Genomic DNA, 15,915 nt, shown 5'->3' with positions numbered 1-15,915 from the left:
AACGCTGCTGCCATCTTTTCCAAATTAGTGCCACCCAATAAAGTGGAGGAAGCAATGGATCAAATTGAGAAGTTCATCATGACACGCCTGTATAAGCATGTATTCTGTCCAGAGACCACTGATGATGAGAAGAAAGACCTAACCGTGCAGAAGAGAATCAGGTGAGGATAATGTAAGGCCCAGGAAGGCTCCCCCTTTGTTTACAGGCATTTATTTGGCTCTAAAAAATTCATGCATAAAAAACAGTTTTGTTTTTTTTGTTTTTTTATTAACCCTTTGCAATCCATTTTTGGATTCAGGGTTTCCTAGGGGGCTTACTCTTTCTGCCATTATACAATGGCACCATCTGCTGGCTAGAGCCAGTACTGCGGTATGAACATGCTGGAGAGGCCCCTTGACAACAGAGCGGCCAGTAATCGACAGTAATAATACCCTGCCGGACGTCTTCTGACATCAGAGCTGTACAGCCTTCAATCAGAATGTCTTTAGACGTCAGACGGGATTGGAAAGGGTTAAACTGTTACACGATGTTTTCTAGATCCATTTTCGTGTGGCATTTTTACGATAGTTTTTTTTTTCTAGACATATTTTTAACATTTCTTTTTTTCCTATAGACCTGTTCATGCAAAAACGTCCCCAAACGTACGGCTGGCTTTCCCTACAATAAAAAACCACTGAGCCAAATAATGCACTAGCAAAAAAAAAAAAACACCACCTCTGTCCGCAGGGTTTTTTGCAAATGATTTTTTTTTTTTTTCTTTTGTGCTTTTTCAGTCCGAGTGCTCACATACTATCCTTTGTGTTTGCTCCTTAGGGCTTTACATTGGGTAACACCACAAATGCTCTGTGTTCCTGTAAATGAAGATATACCGGAAGTCTCCGATATGGTAGTAAAGGCCATAACAGGTCAGTGTAAGACAAAAATTATTGTTGAGAGGTGGTCTTACTAAGCAACCCTTTGCCAAATGCCCCGTTATGAATGTCACAAAAGGGGTAAATTCTTTGTCCATAAGCCAGAGTGGAGACCTCTGAAATGTCAACGGCTCCCACTCTGCAAGACTCCATCCATCCATCCATCCATCCATGGATTATATGATTGGCCATTCATTTGGATAGCTGCCATATAGCATTACATTTTCTCCAGTGGAAATCTTCAGATGGACGCAACTGCCCCCTACGATTATAGCAGATTGCCATAGTGGACCTAAGCTGATCAGCAGATTGAGCATCAGATAGCAGTTTATTATGCAGCACCACAACTAATTGATATTAACTCTTTCCAATCCAATTTGTATCCTAGTTTTCCTAGGGGGCTTACTCTTTTTCTGCAGTCATACAATGGCGCTATCTGCTGGCTGAAGCCAGTACTGCATGAGGTAACACATTGGATAGGCTCTAACAGCAGAGCAGCTGGCAATATACAGTAAGAGAACCCCAATGGACATCTTCCAACATCGGAGCTGTACAGCCTTAAATCATATTGTCTTCAGACATCAGTGTCTTCAGACATCAGACAGTGAATTGGAAAGGGTTAAAGGCAGGTATGTCAGCAGACGTGCATCAGCAAAACTGCTGAGCGTTCCATAAAGAGGGGCAGGTGAGAGGAGATCATACAGGAATGAAAGTTTTTTCAAAGATTTGCTGCTGAGAAAGGTAAATTTTATTTTCCCCTCCCAGTGCCTAAATTTACAAGTTTTGAAAAGACTTCTGAAGTGAAACCTGTGGAACCTCAGGCTTATTTGTCCAATATGTACACAGAAGAAAGAGGGTGCAAAAAAAAACAACAAAAGTTGGACTTGTATATACAGCATAAATAACTTGAAAGCTAATGTCAGGCGAGCGCTATAAAGTCTATATAAATGAAACCTTCACCTCCTGCTATGACAGTAGTATGCCCGTGCAATATGACATATTCCTTATGACAGCAGTCTACCTGTATTGTCTTGATCCCCGTCTGGAACAGTCGAGCTATGTAATTTGGACCACCCTTATTACTGTAGTCGGACTGTGTAGTCTGGATGTTCCCTCATAAAGTATCCTCTGTATGTAGTATGGACCACCCCCATTTTAGCTGTTAGGGGTTGTCCAGACTGCAAATCATCTTGGTCTAGAAACATTACAGGGGACAAGCAAAACCCAAAAAGCTTGTAAAGTTCTTTTATCTTTACGATATTAATCAATCTACATATTAAAGCCTGGTTTAGACAAAACATCGCTCAAAGGATGTCTTTTGAGCGATAATCGTCGCGTGCCTTTATAGTGCAAGGTAATCACTCAAACGTTTTAAGCTCCGAGTGGGGGATGCAGAAGACAAGCTGGGCCACTTGTCTTCTGCATCCAGCTGTTCTCTGCTCGGAGCGCCTGGCTGTTATACAGCTTAGTGCTTCGAGCGGGGGATGCGGAAGACAAGCAGGGCCGCTTGCCTTCTGCATCTAGCTGTTCTCCACTTTGAGCGACAGTCTGTTATACAGCTGAGCGCTCCGAGCAGGGTATGCAGAACACAGCCGGACTACTGTGTTCTTCATACCTTGGCTGTTCACAGAGCGTTCAGCTGGTATACAGCTGTGCGCTCCATGTGAAGTATGAAGAACACAGCAGGACAGCTTTGTTCTTCATACCCCGCCTGTCTTCAGGGAGTGGGATACAGCTGAAACAATAGTATCAGCTGTATCCCGCTGTGAGTTCCTGATAAGGCTCATCGTTTTCTTTCAGCATGCTGAAGGACAACAATCAGCGACTGGTTAATGAAAACTGCACGATGTCGGTGCAGTTGCACACAACGATTATCACTCAAAAAGACGGCTTTTGAGCGATAATCGTTGTGTCTAAATGGGCCTTAAGTGTCACTGAGCTTTCTACAAACTTTGTATAAATCAATACTACGGGCATATGTTAGTCACTTGCTGAAATATCTAACCAGAGAAACATGGTTCTTTCTCAACTTCCCTGGCTCTCTTCCTCTCCCTCCTAAACTGTTCACCCATTCTGAAAACCTGATAAAATCCATCATGGTAGACAAGTTGAACTGACAGATCAGATTACATGCTGCCCATAGAAGTCTATGGAGAGAGAGGAGAAGGAGCAGAGTCAGAAGGAAGCTGAGAAACATAGAGATGCTTCTGCAACTAATAGTGTCTTACTGCCTTACTACTACTGGTATTACATCTATACTGCTCAGCACTGCTTTATGACGTTTCACATGCTGCTATTTCTCTGCGTATGAGACATAGGGGGGCAGGATGTCTTCCTTTTGTGATGTGTATTGGAGACATTATAGCGGCTAGTCTGCGCCTATCTGCTCTGGGAGGACCAAGAATCTGGGAAAATTGCTTAAAAACTCCATATATAAGTCGTATAATGGCCTTAAATAGTGTTGTTCCTCATGTACTTGCACATGACAGCTTATTCTGTAAGGTTAGGTATGCGGTAGGCTTTAAGAATGTTCCTATGTCAATTTCAGCCTGACTTTTCAGAAGTTGTACAGGGGCTCATGTACACACCTGTCTGCGTGAGCCCTAACACTCATATTTAATGTCACCCAGCTCTGAAACCCTATTTTTCGTTGTTTCCTTATTACGTAGACATCATAGAAATGGACTCAAAACGGATTCCTCGTGACAAGCTTGCATGTATCACCGGGTGTAGTAAACAAATCTTCAATGCCATTAGGATCACGAAAAATGAACCTGCCTCTGCTGACGACTTCCTCCCCACACTTATCTACATAGTTCTTAAAGCAAATCCTCCACGTCTCCAATCCAACATCCAGTACATCACCAGATTCTGTAATCCAAGCCGACTGATGACTGGGGAGGACGGGTACTACTTCACTAACCTGGTGAGTGACCATCTCTGGGATGGATAGATTGTGATACTGGAATATGTAAACGTGTGTATTTATTTGTGGGTAAGGCTGGGGGCTATTAATGGAATTAACTTGATTAATTTGCTCTTTTAGTGTAGGACTAGATTGATTTCGATCAAAATCGTGACATTAACATTAGTTCTGCGCTTGTGGGCAGGGCTAATATTGGACTGGGAGGGCTGCGGTAGGGGAGGATCAAATGTGTGGTGGATGTCGGGTTAGAGGTACAGTATGCGAGAGAGAGATCTGGGAAGCCAGTGAAGTCATGGGTCAGGTGCCAGAGTGCCGTGACGGCACTTCGGCTCCACGGTGAGTATAATGCTAAAATATAGTTATGGGTAGGGGGTGCAAAATTCTAAATTAAGTCAGACAACCCCTTTAGTATGTCGGTCTCAGCATTGTCTCTCATAATTCTAATATCTGTAGATATTAAAGAATTGCTATGCATGTGATTTGCCTAATGCAAAAAAAAAGTTCCTTGGTATTCTTCTAGATAGTTTAGCATAAAAAAATCAAGAGTTGAGAAAAGTTTGGAAAGGAATCAAGATTTTAGCCTTAAACCATATTGTCCAGCCCTATTTATGGGTATAGTTTTTGAAGTTTACTTTGTCTGTTTACATTTCACTCTATCCTATAGTTCTGTTTTATATATATATATATATATATATATATATATATATATATATATATATATATATATATATATATATATATTCTCCTAGGTACCATAAAATAGAATTACACTTCCATATTAAGATGGTGATGTACACGCTCCTGATGATAGTTGCTTCTGTCTCCTCTACAGTGCTGTGCTATAGCCTTCATTGAGAAGCTGGATGGCCAGTCTCTAAACCTAAGCGAGGAAGAGTTCAACAGATACATGTCTGGCCAAGCCTCTCCAAAAAAACAAGACTCCGATATCTGGGACGCAGACACATGCCCAGGGGTGAAACAGATGCACAGGAACCTAGACTTACTCTCCCAGCTGTCGGAGAGACAGGAGCGCATTGTGACGGAGGCCAAGAAGTTGGAGAAGGACTTGATTGATTGGACGGAAGACGTAACCCGCGAAGTCCAGGATATTGTCGAAAAATACCCACTACACATAAAAGCTAACAGCCAGGCTCTGGCCTCTATTGATTCTGAGAACGTGGAGGACGACCGCCTGCCCCCTCCGCTGCAGCCGCAGGTCTACGCAGGGTAATCCTCATCGCTCGCTGAACTCCTTTTTGGAGACGCACTGCATCAGATTATCATGGACCTGAAAGGTCACAATTACTTAATGACGTCCATACGTAGGCTCGAGGTTTGCTGGGACTTTCGATTTAATCTATTTATTATCATGAGACGGGCGGAGCAATCTTGTGTTCCTTGTATTCGGATGGAACTACCAACCACTAATGAGTTTTAAACCCTAAATAGACGTCTATATTTTCTCTACTTCCCGGATGGTAACATCATTGGGTCTTACCGCTGTCTCCTTCATAAGTTGGGAACTATATCATTATTTTGTCCTCTTGTGATTGCTTGTCTGTAGACAACTGCGCAAATCTCACTCGTTAGGAAATCCGCTCCCCTCTTCGCCTGACCTTACAGTGTTTCATGATGGATATTTTTTCCAGAGGCAATATTACTAACTCAGGAATTGATCATCATCAATACGCTAATTTATCCATTTCCTCTTACAAGAAATACCATGTAGAAGAGTTCTGCAGTCATGGACCGTAAATGTGTTTATGACCGGTCTAGTGTACCCCCCCCTTACGAAGAACCTTTATGGATCCCGCTCCATTGGTTACCATAAGAGAATAGAAACCTAGGTGTCAATTTTAGTGAAATTCAGTCAGCTGTGGACACTTCTACCCTATATATGTATTGAACCACAAGTATGGTACCCAAGTGCGTATCTGAGTATTTTATAGATCATTCCTATTAAACGTCTCGTCAAGTTTAAATACGGTTTGCGCCATTTAATATTAACATCTGGTGTACCCTCGGAATATTGTGCTGCCGTCCTGTTGTTTTAAAATGTTTCCTTTGGTATTAACCCATCATATTTATATACTGTAGGGTGCGTTCACACATGGCGGGAAATCTGTATTAAAAACAATGTAAAAAACCGCATCATCAGTGTGGATTTTGACACTTGTTTTTGCTACGGATCTGCAGCAGACTTCACCTTTGCATTTGAAGGGGTGAAGTCTGCTGCGGGTCGGCAGCAAAATCCGCACTAATATTGTCGATTTTGCCATAGTGTTTGCTGTAGATTTTCACTAAGGAAAATCCGCAACGTGTGAACGTACCCTTCTAGTGTGCTTTGCAGCAGGGATTTTAGGAATTTAAAGTAAAGATACTTTGCACATGTCGTCATAATAGTAAGACCCAGTGGGCTTCATTTATCAAAACTGCTTAACTCGAAGAGCCCTTGTTAAGCATGGCAGCCAATCAGGGCTCAGCTTTCATTGTTAAAAAGGCAGTTTAAGAAATGAAAGCTGAGCTCTAGTTGGTTGCTAAAGACAAAAACCGTCTTGGGGCAGATTTTGGGCTGATTTTCTGCACCAAAAATCTACAGTATTTCCATGGGTAAAATCCACAGTAATAATGCAGATTTGTTGTGGATTTTTCATGCAGATTTAAATTCCGCACCACAGATCAGTTTAGGATCTGTTTACATGTAGCTAATTTGCTGCACGGATTTTGGTGCAGATCTGCAGCAGAATTCACCTCTTCAAGCTGAATTTCTTTGAAAGGGTGAAATCTGCTGCAGATCTGCAGGAAAATCCACGGTAAATCTTTCCCATGTGAACATAGCCCTAGGCTTCATGTTCACAGCTACGCACGGTGGAATCCCGCAGCGGTTTCCATCCGTGCCCGCAGCCATGAGGCCAAAAATGATAGCATACTCACCTGTTGGGACGCTGCGGGTCTCCCCTCCGTCGCTGCTTGATCTTCTTTCTTCAGCACCCCATGCACACTTTTCTTTCTTTTTTTTTCTTCTCTCCAGCTCTCCCACGGATCCGCGGCACAGCACAAAAACAGCTGCGGTTGTGCTGCGGGTCCGGACGACTTCCATTGACTTTAATGGAAGCTGCGGGAGCCGTCCATGCGGGAGATCCGCTGGAAAATGGAGCATGATGCGATTTCTTTTCGTGCGTGCGACCCACACGCAAGAAAAAAAATCACATCTGCATGCATTTATTTGCCCTGCGGATGCTAATGCATCTCTCTGGGCCTCTGGAGCTGCAAATCTCCCACACGGGAGACGCGTGCGGATTTTATAATTAAAATTTTATAATTAAAATCACCACGTGGAGATTGGGCCTAAGGATGCGTTTTGTTGTGGATTTTCCTCAGCAGTGGATCCGCAGCGGCTTTCACCCCTTAGATTTAAATGGAAAAGTTTAATTGAAAAGTTAAATCAGCAGCAAATCCTCACAGATTGGTGCAGTTTTTTTCTTCTTTGGAAAACCCGCAACCAGTCAGCTGTGTGAACCCGGGCTGACTGCGAGACAATTTTGATAAATGAGGCCTTAAGCGGTGAAGGAAGATACTTTTTAGTTTTAACCATTTCAGTGCTTCAGGTTTTACATAAAAGGTATGTGCTATAACTAATCACTGGGATTGTAACTTTTTAGAACACTGCTTACATTCTCTTGTGCATTTATCCGAATGTATTCCCTACACTTGGCCCACAGAAGAGGCAAACACCCAACCCCTATAGTCTAACCTACCAATTGTCAGATCAAAGTATGTCACTTTGAAGAGAAAACTTTCCTAAAACTTGAGGTTTCTTTAAGTTTCTTCATCGCTACAGTGCACATTGCCGTCATGCTAGTAGTACATGCAGACTGCTAGAGCGTCGGTCTTTCTGCGACGCATGTGACCGCACGGTTTAGGTCTCCCTGCCCTCCTCTTTGTCTATTGTTTTCCCTCAGTAGGTCACGGTGGTTTTACACTAGTTTGAACTTGGCTTTTATACAGTATAAAGGAAGCTTGTCTTAAAGCCTCAGTGTGCGGCTCGGAGCTAGATTACGGGCACAGATCTGGTACGTGAAGTGAAGGTTTGCCTTTGGTATTCATTTTATAGATCATTCTATTTACAGCATTTCTCCTGTATTGATTAATCAAATCGCTGACTATATAAAGCTGAGAGATTAGATTCTGGCCGGCTCCATATTTGGTGGAAAAATGTAAAAATCTGCACTGCGGGTCAGTTTTTGTGCAGGAAAACTGCGGCTCATGTAGACGGGATTTGTTCAGTACTATAAGCTGAATTTTCGGTCTATATAAATATACCTTAAAACGACCCTCCAGTTTCAGGACAAAATTCTGTCCCGAGACCAAATTAAATTTAGAGGGGGGTATAGTACCTGTAGTTGATTTTTGTCCCCCCCCCAACCAAGATGGCCGCCTCCATATTTAGACTACCATGTTTCCCCAAAAATAAGACACTGTCTTATATTACTTTTTGCCTCAAAAGAGGCACAGTGTCTTATTAGCTGTGGGTGTCTTATAATGCGTACATAGTAGCCAGCGTTCCGGTCCTCGCGCTGATCTCCGTCGCTGTTGCAGGCTTCTGTGTCCTCCAGCACGCCGACAGAGCAGTTCTTCCTGGTAGCGGGGCTTGAATCCCCCGTCTGCAGCAAGCTAATGCTCTGATTTGTTGACGTGGCGCTTGATTAACCAATGAGAGCCGGCGCTCGATTAACCAATCACAGCCATTCATTGAATGACACCATTGAATTGCTGTGATTGGGTAATCGAGCACCGGCTTTCATTAACACAGCGCTCTATTAACCAATCAGAGCTTTAGCTTTCTGGAGGTGAGGTATTCCAGCCCCGCTACCAGGAAGAACTGCTCTGTCGGCGTGTTGGAGGACACAGACACCTGCAGCCGCTCCGCAGCCCAGCGCAAGGGACCCGAATGCCGGCTGCTAGGTGAGTATTGTTTTTTTTTTTTTAGATGTAGTGTAGCTACGGCATATTTTCAGGGGAGGGCTTATTATCAGGGAAACATGGTAATTGCCTATCGTGAGCTGGTATGGTTAGGACTTCCAACGCGCTATACCTGCTTTGTGATCACCCACGTGATCAGCACTGGCTAATCATAGAGTAGTGTATAGTGTAATTAAAAGAAAAGGTGATCTTAGCCGCCCAAAAATGACATCTGAAACTGGCAGAACTGAACAAAAAACAACTGCAGGTAATATATTCCCTTACCCTCTGGTCCCGGGACAGAATGTTGTTCCAAAAATGGAAGGTCTGTTTTTTTTTTCATTTTTTTGTTGTTTTTTTTACATACTTCTTATACACAATAAAACGAAACCGCTGCGGTGAGTGGGTCAGAGCAAATCAATGTACTTTCATTGATCCATTCGCCGCGTATTATGTGCGCGGACATTGTGCGCATAATACGCAATGAAATGACGCTCGTGTGAGCCTGCCCAGACACGGCCGTGTGAATGGACTCCTAGATTTATATTAGCCTCTTATTATGGGCTGCAAATCACGGACCCAATACGGAGTTAAAATGTTTCTACCTGAAACCGGCCTAATAGTGGAAACTAGATTCCCACAGCGGCTGTAAACTCGTGATGAGTTTGTGCAAGCCGCTATCAGGAGTTTGATATCCCCTCTCCTGCTACTCCAATTGGCCACAATGCTCCCATTTCCCAAACGGAGGGATTTGGCTACTGTTCCGAAATGTGGCAATTGCTGTGATTGCAGCTTCCTAATATGTGAGCTGAGGATCCCCATTCATCTTTATGGGTAACGCTAACATATTACACTTATATATTTATTTTTCTATGGGTTGTACAGATGGATTTCTTGGGTACTATGTCCTGTTCCCATGACCCCAGCGCTGAGTGGGAGAGGAGCAGCGCTGATCACATAGGTGTCGCTCCATTTCCTCTACGTTATAGACTGACTTCAGTAGGTACGGCAGAAGATTACATTTATCCTATCGTTTGGTTGGTGTCCATATACATATCCATTCTGATATTTGATCTACCAAATCTCACACTCCTGGTGTGCTGCTACCCTGTGTATTATGTTGTAGTACTCCCATGAGAACGCTGCAAGTAGCTGGCTGTAGAAATTGTACAAATGTATATATAAAGAGACTGTATGTTAAGCTGTTAGGATGATACCTTTCTGTGTATTGGCCATGTAAGGCGGCTCTCACACCGGCGTTAGGGTCAGTTCAGGGTTGCCGTCTCTCTGCTCTGCCTTTTGGAGGACAGAAACTGAAATAGAAAGGAAGATAACTGATCCGTTTTTTTGTTCCCCGCATTGATTTTAATGGGATTTAACAAAAAAAAACGGAAAGGCTTCAGTTTGCTTCTGTTCCGTTTTTTTATTTTTTTGAAGGGAAAATCACGCTATCTGCAGCGTTTTACCATCCACAAAAAAAACCCGGAAACCTGACAGTATGGAAGCCTTTCTATTTATTTTCCATTTTTTTGTAATTCCATTAAAATCAATGGGGGGAAAAAACAGAACAGTTTTTTTTTTCTTCAGTTTTTTTGGTTTTTTTCCCTCCTAAAACGTAGCAAGGATGCTGAAACCCTGAACTGACCCTAACACTGGTGTGAAAGCAGCCTAAGCAATTTAACATGTAAGCAAGAAGTGATTGTTGGCATGCTGGAAGTAGATGTCCGATCCATAATAAATGAAGAAGGCTGACTTTGTTGAGTTTTTCTTTTTACATTCTTAAAGGGAAGTTCTCACCAGTTTTTTCAGCATATAACGAGCGGCATGATGCTATAGCATTTGTAAGCTGCTTAAAGGCCCATTTAGACACAACGATTATTGCTCAAAATTTGCTCCAAAGCGTTGCGTGTAAATTTGCCCATTTTTCACTTCTCTGCCGAATGATGAATTTCAATTCAACATGAAATCCATCGTTTAGCAGAAGAGCTGATGACAAGGACCGCATGCTGTGTTCTGCCCGGGAGAGCTGCTTACAGCTGATTACATTGTATCAGCTGTCAGCCCCATGGCAGAATAAAGGGAATGTATTCCGTGAACAGGGGGTGGTCTGTTCCCTGACTACAGCTCCTGGCGGCTCACACACTACTAATTGGTACTAATAGGCATTAGTACCAAGTAGTAGTCTTATGCAAATTGATCTTTTGAGCGATCATCTTTGTGTCTAAATGCACGTGTTGTGAAAAATAGCTCATGTGCCATTCAGCACGGACTTTCACTTTTATTTCGTTTACGTGCCGAATGCAAATGACATCCATGGAGTCAGCAGGGCGATGCCGAAGCCTTTCCATGTCACGAAGTCACTGCTGTAAGTGTGCCCAGTGCTCGTTGATTGACATCCCCCCTGGGATCATGCCTTCATCCCTAGCAGCGCAGAAATCCTGCAAAAGCACTGCTGAGCTCTGCAAGTGGGGCTTTCGCACAGCGCTGTCAAAGTCCTGTCAGACCCAGTCTGTACAAGTGAAGGGAGCCTAATCGAGCATGATTGGGATTTCTGAGCTGACTTCCTAAGCCCTGGAGGATGTCAATCAATGAGGACGGTTCCAGTAAAGCGTTCATGGCTCAGGAAATGTTCTGCTCCGTGAGTAGGAAATTTTAGAGCTCGATTCCACATGGCTTGTAGTGTAAATTCTGCAGAACTTACAGGATGTCTAAAGCCGCCCTAAAAGTTTACTTTCTTACGGACACACAAAAAGTTTCTCATCACTTTTGCACAAGTACATCGGGGCACATTTATTACTGGTGTTGCACCAATTCGCTTAACACCTATTTGACTGAACCAATAGAGATACACGCAGGTCAAAACGGACAATGGCAAAACAAAGCATAATATAAAATAAATGTTATATATTACATAACACCATGGGAAAATGTGTCTTTTTGGACTTTATGGCACTATTATTACATAAGTAAATATTTAAAACCCCTCTGGTGCCACCTTACTCTCCTATCTACCCTTACCATCCTTTCACTTGGTGCGAGGTCCCCTCTTCTTACACCTCCATTCTTTTATTTTGTCCTCTCTCCTCTGTCCCTCCTATCATTGTCTGTTATTACAGGGTACATCCCATTAATGGTTACTGAATTACCTAACTGTATATTTTCTTTCTTTCTCTCTTCCCCTCATTATTTCTATATCTCTAATGACTCCTGCACACACGTGAATTTGCATTGCAGAGTCCGCAGTGGACGTCCGCCTCCACAGCAAATACCATCCCCTGGCATGCTATGGAAATACAGAATTTCATCTCTACGAGCGGAAATGGATTGTGATTTTTCCACTCGCGCAGGGGATATCGCGACATGCTGCGATTCTGTGTGGGCTATGCATAGACTGCTTCCATTGAAGTCAATAGAAGCTGTCCGTCCCACGGCACTTCTGCAGTGAGCACTGCAGAAGTGTCGTAGGATCCGCTTCTTCGCCTAGCGCCAGCACCTACTGTGCATGCGTGATGGAGCCCGGCGGCACATCCGCAGCGCCGAAAGAAGTCGCCGGACTGGTACGCAGGTGTCGCTGCTGGGACACAGAGTCGAACTCCGCTGCGAGAATCCCACATGCAGGGTCCGGGCTGTCCATGGGCAGGAGGCCTAAAGTTAAAAAATTGTTAATAAAAAGCACATACCTTGGCCTAAAGAATAAAAAAACCCATATTAACAGGACAGGATATAGTTGTGTGAAAGCCAAGCAGGAGCGAACTGCACCCACATTTCACAGAGGATAATTATACAGGGTAAGTATATGCAGCTCAGCCTTAATCAGCATTACAAATGAAGGTGCAAGTGCCAAATCTATCTAAAGCAACATAATGAAGCAGGTATTCTTAGGTAAGATATATATATATATATATAGAGAGAGCAAACCCTGTACAGATATCAGAGTATAGCAATGAAGTGCAAGGGCAAAGTATACAAGGGATTACATGTACATCTAAATCAAAGTAGCTTTATAATCTTTTAACATAGTAACCCAGTATAATAGATGGCATACAGACCCTCCATCCTCGTGAGCTTGAGAAATATTTATTACATTCACTAAAAGTCATAAGTAGTAAAAGAGAACAAAAAAAACTGATATGTCTGGAGGGAGAAAGCAGTATGACAGTGTTAGGCCCCTCCATGCCCCAGCATCCTGCACCTTGTACTACTACTATTTTGTCATGCCTTGCTCTCCATCTACATCAGCCGCTCATACCGGTAGTGCAATTAGGCTATGTTTTTAGCCCAGCTCATTTCCCACCACCTTGTCATTTGATCTAGATATAGCACTGTGTTGTAATCAACTGCTGATCTGCTTCTCCACCAACAATCTTTCACCAGCTATGAAATGGTAAAGGAGGGATAGCTGTGTAGTACGTAGTGGGCATGGCTACACAGCCTCTGACAGAGGGGGCGGAGCTGAGCTGGTACTGGTTGATGAGAGACCAGCTAAATGGTGCTGGGTAACCCCACTCGGCCACTAATCTCAGTAAAGGGATTTCAGGCAAAGCGAGCATTATGTTTTTTACGTAAATCAGAAGGAAACCTTAAAGTAAAAAAAAACGATAAGTGCATCATTTTTTTCCAGCAGGGGCTTAATATATGTGTATATTGATTTTCCATGTGCAAAGTTTTCCATAGTCTTAAACAGTTTTGGAAAAGCAGATGTAAGCCAGCAATGACTTTGTAGAACAGTATGTAGAAGACACGAAAGAGAAGTATCAGCTCACTACCTCCCGAAGCAAAGGAATACAGGTAGTTGTCCCAATTGTAGGAAGTAGGTGTGACCCCCAAGCCGGTCCTGGGTCTGGGCTGGAGGTCTTTGTTCTACAAAATGTAGGGGGGAAAAATCTGACAACTCAGTTACTGATCCAATAGATAAAGTAGCTAATTATAAAGTTTAATGACTATCTAGTAACATCATTAATAAACAATGGAATGTTTGTTTGCGATGAATGTGCAGACAAATGTTACCAAAAAAACCCTAGTAGAATCTAGTGCAATCTTAAAAAATTTGGAGCACCCACCCAGAGAAGAGTGAGCCCAATCTCTCACCTTCCCCAATATACCACTATTTGTCCATAACTGGTTTTCATATGAAGAAGTAAGGCTAGGCAGAAAGGTGAGGACCTTACAATACTGCATTTTATGTTATAAATGGTATTAATGATTATGCTGTATCTACTTCACTGTGATCAGTAATTGTATTGTATGTAATTAACCCATCACTAAAATGATAGAAGGTTGCAGAATGACGGGACGTCACAAAATGCCATCTGAGCCAATAATGACCTATTTTTACTGAAGGCATTTTTACACGGGCAGATAATTGGGTGGATGGATATTTGTTTCCAATCATTGCTTGCTTTGAAGGGGCTGGCATTCAGCCAACAAATAAGAAAATGCTCATTTAGCAGGTGGTTCACGTCCCTTACAGAGCACCAAAAATCATCTGTTGTCAACAGCACATTGCATTGTGTAAAAAGCAATGTGCTGCCAATAACAATGCAACTACATGTGCCCAAGGCTTAATGCCCACTGCCAGGTCCTATTCCGCCTACGAAATATCACAGCGGAATCGGACTCGGCGCCCCCGCCAGAGACCCTATACTCACCTGTCCGGATCCACCGCGAGTGTCTGGTCTGGCGAGCCAGCCCGCATGCGCAATGCAGTGCATGATGCGTCGGCGCTGGGCTGTGATGCAGATTTCTGCGATATGTCCACAGTGCTCACAGCGGAAGAATCGCGGGACAGATTCAATCGACTGCAATGGAAGCCGTCCATGCATTTTTCCACACAGAATAGAACATGTTGTGATTCTCCCCCGCGAGTGGAAAATCGCAGTTCATTTCGGCTCAGGGTAGGGGAGAATCATTTAACACAGCATGTCTATGGACTGTTATTGCCGTGGAATTCGCGGCGGGTGTCTGGCCATGATTTCCGCAGTGATAATCCTCTGTGGGCATTCAGCCTAAATGATAGCAGTGTTGTTGTGTAGCTAAAGACTTGTGGGCCGGGTGCAAAACTTCAACATGGTGGCCCTCCCACAAGTTTCTTCTGCATTGTTGGGTCTCTTAAGAAGGCCAACACTATCACGCAAGGACATTGCTAGAATCTTAAAAGATTAGGCAGAGGCTAAATGTAGGGGGGCCCCAATGCAACCATCCATGTGCCATTTATAATACAGCTGTTTCCTTATATGATAGAGGGGCCTTTGGGCCCCTTAAGGTTTCAGGGCCCGGTAGCGACTGCTACCTCTACACCCACTATAGCTATGCCCATGTAAATGGAGCAGAATGAGTGCCAATTAGAGATGAGCGAGCGTACTCGGCCACGCCCCTTTTTCGGCCGAGCGCCGCGATTTTCGAGTACTTTCGTACTCGGGTGAAAAGATTCGGGGGGCGCCGTGGGTGAGTGTGGGGGGGGGGGGGGGAGAGGGCTCCCCCCCTGTTCCCCGCTGCTACCCCCCGCTCCGCCACGCCGCCCCCCTGAATCTTTTCACCCGAGTACGGAAGTACTCGAAATTCGCTGTGCTCGATCGAGTAATTACTCGAAACGAGTAGGTTCGCTCATCTCTAGTGCCAATCATTTTGTTAAAAAGTTGATTGTGCTCGTTCCTGGCAGAAATCTTGCAGTGTAAAAGCACCCTATAGTTCATGTAGATGTAATGGGGGTGCCGTAACCCTCACTACAACAATGGTGGGAGCGTTAACATTGCCTACATTATTGTGCTTTGTTTCAATTTTGTAAATGCTGTCCCCTTCAAGCGTCCATGTTGCCGATTCCCGTGTTGTGGGGAGAGGGCACGTGACGGAGCGCTATAAGTAGTAGCAACAGCAGTGAAAGTGTGGGAAATGAGATGAGCGTTTCTGGCGTCCTGTGTGATTGTATAAGGAGCTCCTACAGGACGGTGAACACCCTAAGTAAGGTGAGGGAGGGATGAAAGATTACTCGGCGAAAGAGTCCTCATCAACAGCGACCTCTGACGAGCGACAGCGAGAACCGATGGCGCAGTAGTTCTGGGACTTTAATTGCCCTGTTCGTAAAGCTGGTCAACTGATGCTACTCGAGAATAACGCCC

The 15,915-nt window shown here is 43.8% G+C and overlaps 1 protein-coding gene across 1 annotated transcript in view; it reads left to right on the top strand.

Annotated features, from left to right (window-relative positions):
• Positions 1-7,214, top strand: part of RABGEF1 (RAB guanine nucleotide exchange factor 1) — a 45,844-nt gene extending 38,630 nt beyond the window's left edge. The window contains exons 6-9 of the mRNA XM_066599608.1: positions 29-161; positions 815-906; positions 3,582-3,838; positions 4,671-7,214. Of these exons, the coding sequence (XP_066455705.1) occupies positions 29-161; positions 815-906; positions 3,582-3,838; positions 4,671-5,069 (881 nt within the window). The 3' untranslated portion in view covers positions 5,070-7,214. The remainder of the gene's footprint in view (positions 1-28; positions 162-814; positions 907-3,581; positions 3,839-4,670) is intronic.
• Positions 7,215-15,915: the final 8,701 nt, after the last annotated feature.

Source organism: Eleutherodactylus coqui, chromosome 4, assembly GCF_035609145.1.
Source record: "Eleutherodactylus coqui strain aEleCoq1 chromosome 4, aEleCoq1.hap1, whole genome shotgun sequence".
NCBI lineage: Eukaryota > Metazoa > Chordata > Amphibia > Anura > Eleutherodactylidae > Eleutherodactylus > Eleutherodactylus coqui.
This window is presented reverse-complemented; position numbering and strand designations above follow the sequence as displayed.